The sequence below is a fragment of the Strigops habroptila genome, chromosome 4 (assembly GCF_004027225.2).
Source record: "Strigops habroptila isolate Jane chromosome 4, bStrHab1.2.pri, whole genome shotgun sequence".
NCBI lineage: Eukaryota > Metazoa > Chordata > Aves > Psittaciformes > Psittacidae > Strigops > Strigops habroptila.
Window position 1 is genome coordinate 57,615,706 of NC_046358.1, and position 12,444 is coordinate 57,628,149.

The 12,444-nt window shown below is 40.2% G+C and overlaps 1 protein-coding gene across 10 annotated transcripts in view; it reads left to right on the top strand.

Annotated features, from left to right (window-relative positions):
• The window catches only part of MICAL2 (microtubule associated monooxygenase, calponin and LIM domain containing 2), a 132,228-nt gene that overhangs the window by 88,658 nt on the left and 31,126 nt on the right, over nt 1-12,444 (top strand). For all 10 annotated transcript variants that reach the window (XM_030485217.1, XM_030485216.1, XM_030485224.1 and 7 more), the window contains 3 exons: nt 9,027-9,234; nt 9,893-10,009; nt 11,135-11,236. In XM_030485217.1, coding sequence (XP_030341077.1) covers nt 9,027-9,234; nt 9,893-10,009; nt 11,135-11,236 — 427 coding nt within the window. The remainder of the gene's footprint in view (nt 1-9,026; nt 9,235-9,892; nt 10,010-11,134; nt 11,237-12,444) is intronic.

Here is a 12,444-nt window from a genome sequence, read left to right on the forward strand (position 1 = left end):
GGATGGATGGACAAGTGTGTCCAAATTAATCCAGGAAAAATGAAGACACGTGGTTTTTTCCATGCAGAAGCTTATCTTCCAAAAAAGAGAAGAAAATCCCTGTAAAGATGAGCCAAATGAATGCAATAAATGTACTAATGTTTCACTTCTGGCAATAAAACAGGAGGGCAATAAAGATAGATCCTCTGATCCCTGAACTGTGCCATGTCCAGCTGCGAGTGCAGCAACTGCAGGGCACAGTGCTGGGGAAAGAGCTCTGTCAAAATCAGCCTAGATTAGATAGCCTCAAATCCATGTTACAGTCTTTGAAGGAGAAAAATAGCAATGTTTCCATTTTAGCCAATTCCTGATATGAGTGCTTTTGGCAGGAGATGACAAAACTGCATATTTTGAAAGTGCTCGGCTGGGGATATGAAGGGTAAAATACCACTGGTATTGAAAGCAGAAATGGAATTGTATTGTTGCACCAAGATGGTTTTGTTGCTGTGGTTGGTGGCAATTAGGGGTGCGTGAGCCTCGCAGTTCCCAGCTGCCTTTGAACTTCCCCAGCAGCAGTATTTGTGTGGTGTTCAGCCTCTAAAAATGTCCATGACTAGCAAGATCCAGCTAGTCATCATAATATTTTAAGGTAGATTTTGGAACTATCTGTAGTTCATTTAAATAGTGTTCATATAACCCTTTGGAGAGTTAAGACCTCTCATTAAAATACACTTAACTGAATATTATTTTTGTCAAATGAAACATTTTTAACCTTACTAATTTTATAAGGAGCTCATAAAACACAGTATAGTAGAGGAAGATTCTTTTAAAGATTACTTAATTTTTGTAGAGCAAGTTTAATTAGCTCCTATACCTTCTCCTCCTCCTTTTGATGGAAGAATCTGTAGTATAGGTCTGTTAACCACAAAAGTTTTGGATATAGAATCATAGAATCATAGAATAGTAAGGGTTGGAAAGGACCTTAAGATCATCTAGTTCCAACCCCCCTGCCATGGGCAGGGACACCTCTCACTAAACCATGTGGCCCAAGGCTCTGTCCAACCTGGCCTTGAACACTGCCAAGGATGGAGCATCCACAGCCTCCCTGGGCAACCTATTCCAGAGCTTCACCACCCTCACTGTAAAGAACTTCCTCCTTATATCTAATCTAAACTTCCCCTGTTTAAGTTTGAACCCATTACCCCTTGTCCTACCACTACAGTCCCTAAGGAAGAGTCCCTCCCCAGCACCCTTGTAGGCCCCCTTCAGATACTGGAAGGCTGCTATGAGGTCTCCACGCAGCTTCTCTTCTCCAGGCTGAACAGCCCCAACTTTCTCAGCCTGTCTTCATACAGGAGGTGCTCCAGCCCTCTTATCATCCTCGTGGCCCTCCTCTGGACTCGCTCCAACAGCTCCATGTCCTTTTTATGTTGAGGACACCAGAACTGTACGCAGTACTCCAAGTGAGGTCTCATGAGAGCAGAGTAGAGGGGCAGGATCACCTCCTTTGACCTGCTGGTCACGCTTCTTTTAATGCAGCCCAGGATACGGTTGGCTTTCTGGGCTGCAAGCGCACACTGAAGCCGGCTCATGTTAAGCTTCTCATTGACCAATACCCCCAAGTCCTTCTCCGCAGGGCTGCTCTGAATCTCTTCTCCGCCCAACCTGTAGCAGTGCCTGGGATTGCCCCGACCCAGGTGTAGGACCTTACACTTGGCTTGGTTAAACTTCATAAGGTTGGCACTGGCCCACCTCACAAGCGTGTCAGGGTCCCTCTGGATGGCATCCCTTCCCTCCAGTGTATCAACTGAACCACACAGCTTGGTGTCATCAGCAAACTTGCTGAGGGCGCACTCAATCCCACTGTCCATGTCGCCGACAAAGATGTTGAACAGGACCGGTCCCAACACCGATCCCTGAGGGACGCCACTCCTTACAGGTTTCCAACTGGACATCAAGCCATTTACCACAACCCTTTGCGTGTGGCTATCAAGCCAGTTCTTTATCCACCAAGTGGTCCATCTATCAAATTGATGTCTCTCCAATTTAGAGACAAGGATGTCATGCGGGACAGCGTCGAATGCTTTGCACAAGTCCAGGTAGATGACGTCAACTGCTCTGCCCCTGTCCATCAGTTCCGTGGCTCCATTATAGGAGGCCACCAAATTGGTCAGGCAGGATTTCCCCTTAGTGAAGCCATGTTGGCTGTCACCAACCACCTCATTGTTTTTCATGTGCCTTAGCATGTTTTCCAGGAGAAAATGTTCCAAGATTTTGCCAGGCACAGAGGTGAGACTGACTGGTCTGTAGTTCCCCGGGTCTTCCACCTTCCCCTTCTTGAAAATGGGGGTTATATTACCCTTCTTCCAGTCATCGGGAACTTCACCTGACTGCCAGGATTTTTCGAATATGATGGACAGTGGCTTAGCAACTTCATTCGCCAGCTCCTTCAGGACCCGTGGATGGATTTCATCAGATCCCATGGACTTGTGCACGTTCAGGTTCTTAAGATGGTCTCGAACCTGATCCTCTCCTACAGTGGGCCTAAGGTCTTCGTTCTCACAGTCCCTGCATTTGCTTTCCAAGACTTGGGTTGTGTGGTCAGAGCATTTGCTGGTGAAGACTGAGGCAAAGAAGTCATTAAGAACCTCAGCCTTCTCCAAATCCATGGTAGCCAGTTCTCTCGATAGCTTCCGGAGCTATGTTTTGGTATCTGACCTCTTTCTCAAAATGAATAAAAGAATTCCTGGTTTAGGTCAGTGCTGTTCCTTTTCTATGTTTATGTAGTCAAATGGACACCTTCCAAATCACTGTCATAGTTAGCTGCAGTTATCATCACTGTTCTTCATGGAGTCATACTCTGTTGCCTTTTAGAAAAAGCAGTTGTATAGGTATGGCAGCATTCAACAAGTCAGGCAACAGGCAACGAGGACAAGCACCCTGTGCACTGCAGGGCATGTTACTGACAAAGTATTATACTAAGGTGCCTGGTAACCGAGGTATTTTATAGCAACACGTCCTTTGTTGGCAGTGGCTGGGCTGACTTGTAGGAAAGGGAATGACAAGTGCCTCGTGCAAGGGTCTTCATCTGGAGAAGCAGTGAGTACCTGAACAGGATTGTTAAGGGGAGCAAACATACATTGAAGTGCTTTAGTAGGCCAGGGCTGCAGCAAGATTGGACTAGCATCATAGATTGACAAAATGCGTTATTAACCTTTTGTTCTTTTTTTTTTTTCTTTTTTTTTTTTTTTTTCTTTTGATGAAGCTTTAGCTCTTGACGTTTTTAGTGTTGCCTGAAGTGGCATATATGATTTTATTTTTCAGTGATTTCAGTTATAATTTTTCAAACTTTAAAAACTATATTGGCTTTTCAGTGGCTTCAGGGTACATTTGACTGCACTCTTGTATCCAGTGGTTGTCAATGAATCCATGTGATAAAATCTGAGACTACAAATGTGAGATGAACTGTAAGTCAGTAAGTCAGGAATGTCCTACTGAGCAGTCCTATTTTTGCCAGAAGTATTTTCATGTCTAGTAAGGGGGATGAAGTGAAAAGCATTGTCAGGAATGTCCTACTGAGCAGTCCTATTTTTGCCAGAAGCATTTTCATGTCTAGTAAGGGGGATGAAGTGAAAAGCATTGTGGTGGAGAGAGCTTCCTGCTGCAGCTTCTGGTAGCTGTCTGCCTTAGCTGCTTATGCAGCTGTTTCTCTTTGGAGCCATTCCAGAGAAACAGTCGTTGCTGATCCAGAAAATGTGTTGTTTCATTACATTTTGTGCCTGTCTCATGTTGCATCACTTTTAGCTCTATCATGAATAAACACTTGCCTGAATCCATGTAGGATGTAATCCCGTGGAGTTGGTCAAATTAATCCTTGGTGCATCCCTGTTGCTTTAGACATTGCACAAAGGCCGAAGTCCCACATCTGGTGACAATGGAAATGAACACACCTGAGTCCCAGAGCAAATGCAAGAGTGTTTGCCATGGAAAGGCAAAATACTGTGTCTGTCTGCATCCTGCAGACTGTCCAGGCATGGGTAGAGCCTTCTGTCCATTGTGTGGAAAGGCCAACAGCCACTGGGGACACCTGCAGCATCAGACGGCGGCCTTAATGCGTGTGGGGAAAGCCATCCCTTGGCGCTCATTTCTAGCAGCATGATCCATTCCTATAGGTTTTGATTTCCAATTAGTAATTTGGGTAAATACTACATATAAGCTGAAGGAAGCTAAATAATTTAAGCAAATGGTTTTCACTATTTTTTCACTAGTATATATGTGTGCATTTCCACTGAAGAGTAGAAATGGTGCTTCTGGCTAGGCATGCCTTAGGTTGACAAAGGGTGTCTCTGTGTCTATCCAGTTGCTGTTGAGCTGGAGTCTATAATTAATCTCCTCTTTTTCACCTCCAAAGCAACTGAAAGGCAGGAATGAGAAAAGTCTTAAATTCCTGGAGTGATTTTAGCTCTTCGTCCCAAGAACATACAGGAAGTGGATCATCATTGAACATACTTTTTATTTTCCAGGACTAACTTAATGGTTAGGTACCTTGGGCAGGAGAGGAGTGAGGGATTTAGAGCTGGGTAATAATAATGTAATGCATTGAGCTACGATGGGATTTGTCTATTCTCAACTGTGCAAAGAGATGCAGTTTCGTTGCATCCCCCACCCACGTGCTACTACCAGCTGGTAAATTCCTTGACTGTGAGCATGTAAATGCAGAGGGCTAACATTTTATTTTTATTTTTTTTTTTTTTACATTTTTCAAGGTCAATGAGTGGATTCTGCCTTTCATTATTAAAGTGGATGAGAGATTTCTGTGACCAGGTCATTGTGGAGTGGGGTGGGGTTTTTTTGTTAAACATAGTGTTAGTATTCATCTGCTCTCTCCCCTTTCTCTCAAAGCCTCAGTTGTTTCTGTAAGCTTTACTTCAGTGGGTGAAAACCAATGGAAGTGTTCTGCAAATTCTCAGCTGTTAAACTGCATATGGTTTTTCCAGAATGGGATATAGGTGCCTGGATTCACAGGCTGCTGACTTAATAGTGGGGGACGGGAAGGGTTGCAAAAGGCACCTACTTTGCATCCCTCTCTTCTTTCCTCTCCTTCTATTTCTAAGTCATACGTTTGTACATTATATACAGGAGATCATATAAAAAATCTGTGCCTGGCACAGAAGTCATTCTGCTTTTGGGGAGGTAACTTGTGCTGCCATTTATCTCAGCAATAAGTGCTCTTATTCAGTGTAGAAACACTTCCTGGAGATTTTCAAGGCACTACCATACTTAAACATACTCGTAGAGAGAAAGTAGCATCTCGTAGAGTCAGATAACCTTTGAGCAGGATCAAGCTTATGAGACTTACCAAATGCTGTGTATGTTTATATTATTACAAGTGAAACTTTCTAATATCTTTTAATTGCACTGGGAAAAAAAAATACATGAAGTTTCTGCTCTATTTCAGTCTGAAGGTAAATAATGCAACAAGAAGTTGCATTATTTATACAGAAGATTTATGCAGAAGCAAGTAATTCTCTTTTAGGGAAAAGCACAGTGTTTTTTAACAGTACCATAAAACCATATTATTTACTCAGCAGCTGAAGTAGACTACTTTTATAAAATATGCATAGCTTTATAGTGTTTTATTTTGAAGTACAAAAATTTCCATGCTTTACTTAATATTTATAATTGTAAGCTGAAATAGCCCTAAGTTTGTCACTAGGCAACTATTACTGGCCTGTAAACTTGCATTAGTCCTCTTCAGTGGGGATTTTGTAGCTGGTATTCTCAAAACGCCTTTGCAGAAGTTTAACTCAAACCAGCATGTCCATTTACGTATGATACTTTAGATCATAAGTGTAAAATTTTCGTTGTTGCATTTATTGTAAGCAGTAATTGCTATCATTCATATCCAGGATATTTGCAAGAAGAGTAGATGAACTTAGCTCACATAAAATTCTGATGAAAAGTACTCGTGGTGACTGTTGCTTGTAGGAGTTGGTGTTTACGGGCAGTTGCTTCAGTACTGCCAATTATTGCATAGCTGGAGTTCGGTGCAGGAAATCTGATGTACGTAACCTTATATGGTCCTGTTGCTGATGAGGTGCAGAGGCAGGTGTGCCCATGCTGTTCTTGGGTAGTGTATTAGATCTAATGAAGCTTCTGATTTAACAGGAAGTGTTTACATATGTTTGCAGACAGCCTCACCCATTATAGTATGAGGTTTTCACTGAGAAATACGCCTTCTCTCAGTCTTGCTACCCTGCACTAACATGATGTGTATGGTATATATGTAGTAAAACAAGATATAACACCCAACATGATCCTGATTCTTCAGGCAGGTTACAGAAGTCTAGTCGTGTTCTTATTCTTGGATAAGCTGTAATCTATAGAAGTCTTTCCGCCTTCATTTCCAGCCTGAACAAGAAATATGCAAAAGCTCCTTGTTAGTCCTCTTCAGAAACTGTTACTTTGAATAAGTTGCAGAAGATGCTTTTGAGTTACCCATAACCTTTTTGGGAGGTGATCTGGCACAATTAAGACAGTTGAGCTGTGAATGGTGATGTGGATGTCAAGAAACCCTTGGCATTTGTCCATCCCTGTTTGTTACATTTCAGGATTGATTGTTTGAGGCTTCCTTGTGTGATGTCAGTTTTCATGATGCGTGTTAAATTGCAAGACGTAAATTTCAAAAGCAGGCCCTGATGAGCCAGGAGGCTGGGGTAACAGGAGGTGAAAATGGGGAGCTGTTCAAGGCTTGTTCTAGGCTGACTACAAGAAGGTTTCTCCTGTGACTTTGCAAGCAGAGAGCTTGGAAGGGAGGGAGGGCAGGGACAGGACAGTGGCATGCTCTCTTTCCTTACTTAATAAAGGTAGGAACACAAACACAGTAAGAATTACCTTTGCAATGGTTTTGTATTGGTTTTGACCCAAGAAGTTTCAAAAAAAGATGACAAAGTGCCAAGAGTAAGAGCTACACCAGCAGGAAGTGTCCTTAATAAATCAAAGAACAAATAGTTCTCAGGCATAGATGAATGTGTTTACGGAAGGTAACCATGGATGATGGCAAATATACCACCATTTTTCACAGTGTCTCTAGGCAGTTAGGAAGGTATTTTTGCCAATGGTCATAGGAGGAGGGGAGGGAGCAGAATCCTCCTCAAAATTCTAACATACTGTGTTGCAGAGCACCAGGAGGAGCTAACAGTGTTTTCTGCATGGGTTTTATTACTTGGCAGGATCCACTATGACTAAATCTCAAAAGCCCACTTTTTTTAAAGAAAAAGTTGCATTTATATGTATATAATACAGTTTATTAGCCAAAACCCAACCCCACCTTATCAAAGCATGATATTTATTGTAAAATCTTTCTAACTGCTTGCTAAACGTTACTGGAAAACTGTGTAGCTGTGAAGGCAGTCACTTACTTGTTAGAGTTCACAGTTCCCATGTTAATCACAACAAGCATGTGCAGTGAAGAGCTGACCCACCAGTGATCCTCTTCAGTTGGTATAACATCTGCACTCTATTTTCTTCCTTTATACAATTACATCTGTTGATATTTTCTTAATATTTAGCATGCAGTGAGGAGTGGTGTTCTGAAATTATGAATTAAATGTGTTCTTTTAAGAGGAAGAAAACCAAGTGGCTAATGCAACAACCTAACTTTAACTTATTTAGTATCTCTAGTTAAAAGAACACTTGCCTTAAGCAAAGCAAAAGCACCTCACAGGAGCTCTTCTTTCAGTGGGAATTTACTCAGATTAATTATTAAATTAAAAAAAACCCTGGCACTTCTATGATTGGGTTGGACAAAAGTCATGGACAAAAGTCAGCACAGGGTAATTTTTGCTTAAGTTGTTAAATTTGAAAACAAATGTTGAACGAACCAAAATAAATAAATGACTCTATTTTATGAAATTGAAATGTAATGGGAACCAGACTTGTATCCAACAAGCCTCCAGATAGAGTCCATGCTTGCTTTGAAGCTGTAATCACTGTCTGGCTATGTGCGCAGGATGCACAGGAGCATGTCTGGTGTGTGAGATAATGGGTTTGGATTTGCAATGCGGCACAGCTCAGCCTCTCTCCCCCTCCGTTTAGACCCACCTCATCTCTCCCTGTCTGAACCTGGTGCTTGAACTGATGGCATAGAGTTTGTGAAACCCATGTGTGTTTTGGGGCATCTTGGGGGAGGTAGGGTGAGTTTTGGGGGAGGTGTGGAGCAGCAATGACTAGACTTTCTAATCAGTTTTCAGTAATCAGTCAGGAAAATGTAAGCATTAAATATGTTAGGTTTTAATTAGTTTGCTTTCTGGAAATCCTTTGCTTGTTAGGCTGTGAAAACTTACAGCTGTCAACTAAAACTTGGGCAAGAATTCTCTGTAGTGATTTCTGAAGCAATTTTTCTGAGGATGCCCAAATTTAGACTTAATCTCCTAAAATGTGATTGTCCTGACAGTGAGGATGTTGACCAGTGGGTGAAATGGAATAGGGCAGGTCAAGTTCCCTGGCTCTAGTAGGGAGTACAAGTCTGCTGACTGTTCTTAACATGCTCTGCTTTACAGCAGTAGATGAGCTAGGTTGTTATATTCAGGATACATCCTTGCTTGAAAGAGTAACTAGTACCGTAAGACTACTGGATTATCATAGATTTGTCTAATAAGTCTAGCAAATGTACACCAATTTCCTCTTTAAAACAAGACCACTTATTTTCTTTCCTCTCTTTTTTATGTAGCTGTAATCCTGTTTACTGCAAGCAGTTTTGAAACACTAAATGTGAGTTAGAAAGGTGCTCAAAACTGTTTAGCTTTTTGCTGTTTCTTCTGTTATATCTTTTTGTCAGATGTTTCTACATCTGCATGAAGCACAGTTTATCCTCTTGTATAAATTGACTGAATGCCACACAAGAACAGAATTTGAATGTTTATTGGTTTAAATAGATGACTTGACATGCTCAGTGGTTTATGTCTGGTTGAATATCAAGTTGTACCAGAGGAGTGTGTGGAAGTCGATACAAAACCCTGTGTAAGACTCCTTCTTTTCTGTGCTAGTGTTTAATTATTGGAGGTGGCCCATGTGGCTTGCGGACTGCCATAGAACTTGCCTTTCTGGGAGCCAAAGTTGTCGTTGTGGAGAAGCGGGACACTTTTTCAAGAAACAATGTGTTGCATCTCTGGCCATTTACAATTCACGACCTCCGGGGACTGGGAGCAAAGAAATTCTATGGAAAATTCTGTGCAGGATCTATTGATCACATCAGTAAGTATCTGAGGGCACTGGGCACAGTTCAGATAAGAGGTATATTGAGATCAGATGATTACCAGAGACTTCTTGGTTTGGCAGAAAGCTCACCTGCCTTAAACATGCTCAAGTGCGTGCTTGCACACACACAGAGGAAAAGAAATGTTCTCATTTAAGCAAAATGGCAATTGAACATATGACAATCTTACGGAGCAGCTTTTTTGTTAGTCTGGATTTGTTAAACAATGTTTTATTACAAAGTGTGAAGACTATTGACATTCATTCTAGTATGTTGAAGGTAGACACAACCCTTAATCTAATGAAAAAATACACAAAAGTGGGGTATTTTACAGGTAAATATCCTGTAGAATTTTCTATCCTAAAATGGTCAACGTATTGGTTAGCAGATCCTTTAAATATCATTAAAAAGGAAAGTTCTAAAAAAGTATTGCTAGAAACTCACTGAAGTGAGTTTTATTACCTACAAATTGTGCTGCCAGAGGAAAATGAGACAGAAGAGAACAACAGCCTGTGGTGGTTGCTACATTTGCATTCATCACAATATGGGCAATAATAATGCTGCGTGCTTGTGTTAACAATATCAGGTGGGTGGCATGCTGGTAGCAGCTGTAATCACTTACATTTTAAATACTTCTTTGTTACTCACTGTCTACAGGTATTCGACAACTTCAACTTATCCTCTTCAAAGTTGCACTTATACTAGGAGTTGAAATCCATGTGAATCTAGAATTCGTGAAAGTCCTGGAGCCTCCTGAAGATCAAGAAAACCAAAGTATTGTTTGTCATAATGTGGTTTTGCTCACAATACCTTCTTTTTGTGTCAGGCATTATGTGCAATCACTCAAGGTAGTTGAATTCTGCCTAAAGAAATGGGAGGTTTTTGCCCTTCTTATTCAGCAAGGTTTGCTATACACAGTTGTAAGCATTATATGTATCGTGGCAGAGCACTGGTAATTCTTAAAATACGACCCAGTCTGAGGAGGTTTTGCACTATGCCTTCTGGCACGCATTTGAGGCTTTGTAGGGAGTCTGGTGTGGCTTTTTGGTATCTTCTTGCAAAAACAATTTTTGATTGATAATATAAATATTGAGGATGGATTAAGCTCCCTGGGCCTCATTTTGCTTTCACATTTGATATAACTCCCACTGGTGCACTGAGTCTTATCAGCCATGTTATGCAAGGTTTTTAAACAAAATAGAGAATGATCTCTCATTCTTTTTTCTATTTTTTTTTAATAAGATTAGTATTTAGGGTGTAGTTGCAATAGAGTATTTTAAAAATTTACTTTCATTAAAAATACTGTGCTGTCTCTCTTTAAAGTGTCATATGGCGACAGTAGAATAAATATATTTTATATAAATAAAAAATTTATATCAATTTTTTTATATATTTCTTTAAAAGATAAAATATATAATTGTTTTAAGTAGTTAAAGCATATATAATTTTTAAATATGGATAATACAAACATTTTTGCATAATCAGCTTTGTGTTAATGCAAAGATTAAATTTTGCTTTGTGAGCATGCTCACATTTAATTTCTATTTAGAAGACAATTAAAAGTATTGATGATGGAATGCTATGTTTCTTCTTTTAATACCCAGCCCTTCATTGTGACCCGTATGTCTGACAAGAAGTTTAGTGCATTGAGTGATCCAAATGAAGGCTTCTCTTCATTTTTTTTATTGTCAGTTTACGAGCTTGACACCTTGCTAACACAGCCTGAACATAGCTTTGACTGCAACAGAGCTTCCCTCCATCAGATCAGACCAAGGCAGAATTCAGCTCTGTTTGAATGAGAAATGGATAATTTATCCTAATGCCCTTTCTTCAGACTGTGAAATCACTTCTCCTTTGTATTACTGAAGAATGAATAAATATTATTCTTTGTGTTTTTAGAGATAGGTTGGAGGGCTGAATTTCTCCCCATGGATCACCCTTTGTCAGAGTATGAATTTGATGTTATTATTGGTGCAGATGGCCGCAGGAACACATTAGAAGGTAGGCGAATGTGTGCTTAGGAGAACACAAAGCAACAGACTACTTTTCAATCCACTGAAGTCTGTGTGGAAATTATTTTTTATGTGGTATCTTATGCTTCTGTTGTTAAGTTGTAGCTCAAAATAAAGACATTTAATGTCATTACCAATTCCCAGCACTGTGTATCTGCTTTGCCTACAAAATTCATCCTAATGCCATTGGGCTTGCTTCAAGGTTAAGCAATTATATGATTTAACTTCAAGGACGCTGACAAGATTCATGTCAGGAATTGCATAGTCTTTGCTATTGTGCCTTAAATTTGTACTGTATGTTTCAACTAATGACCAAAACATAACTGTCGGGTATTTAATGAAGGCATCAGAGGTATTGCTCTCTTTACAGAGATGATTTAACTTCAAAAGCAAATAGTTTGGAAATTATACCAAAAGATAATAACTCTAAGCAAGGAGGGGAAAAGAGGGGGGAAGTGCTTCATGAACTGGAGCCACTTCTGAGAATTCAGGCCACCTGAGCTGTCTGTTTTAGTGAGACACTAGCTAAGCTGCTCCTGTATCACATGAACAAGCCTGTTACTTAATTATATATTCGCCTTGTAGCTTTAACTGTATCCATGTTAGTTTCAGTTCACTAAGTACGCTATTTCCTTTTTTATTAGCTTCATAGTTTGTCTGCTTATTCTTATATCTGCCAACCACAATATGTTTAGAGTTAATGCTTGATTAGAAATTTCCCCACAGTATTGTCTAGCTATCCTCCCTAAAAGACTGTTAAAATAGTCAGGTATCAGCAAAACAGAATTATTCTTACCTCAGCTGCAGACTCTATTGAGAAGTTAATGTGATTATCATAGTACCAGGATCTAAGGGAAAAATTAGCGCACTGAAGATTGTTTACATACAGAGGCTGGTATTGTCATATTAAATCAATCCCAATGAAATAATGAGAGCATATCAAGAAGCACAAAGACAAAAATTCATAGCTGATTTATTTCTTCTTAAAAATTACATGTATTCTCTGCAAAGTCATCTGCAATTGGCCTTAAAAATAAGGACCCTCTGTCCTACTTCAGAATTTACTTAGAGGAGAAAACTTCAGTGTGTGATTGCAAGATTGTGGCTTAGTGGGCTTTTTTTTGTGAAAAGAGGAAGCTAGGGTGGAGCAAGAGAGCAAGTAACTTTGCAGTCAGTCTCACCTTGGAAATATGACAG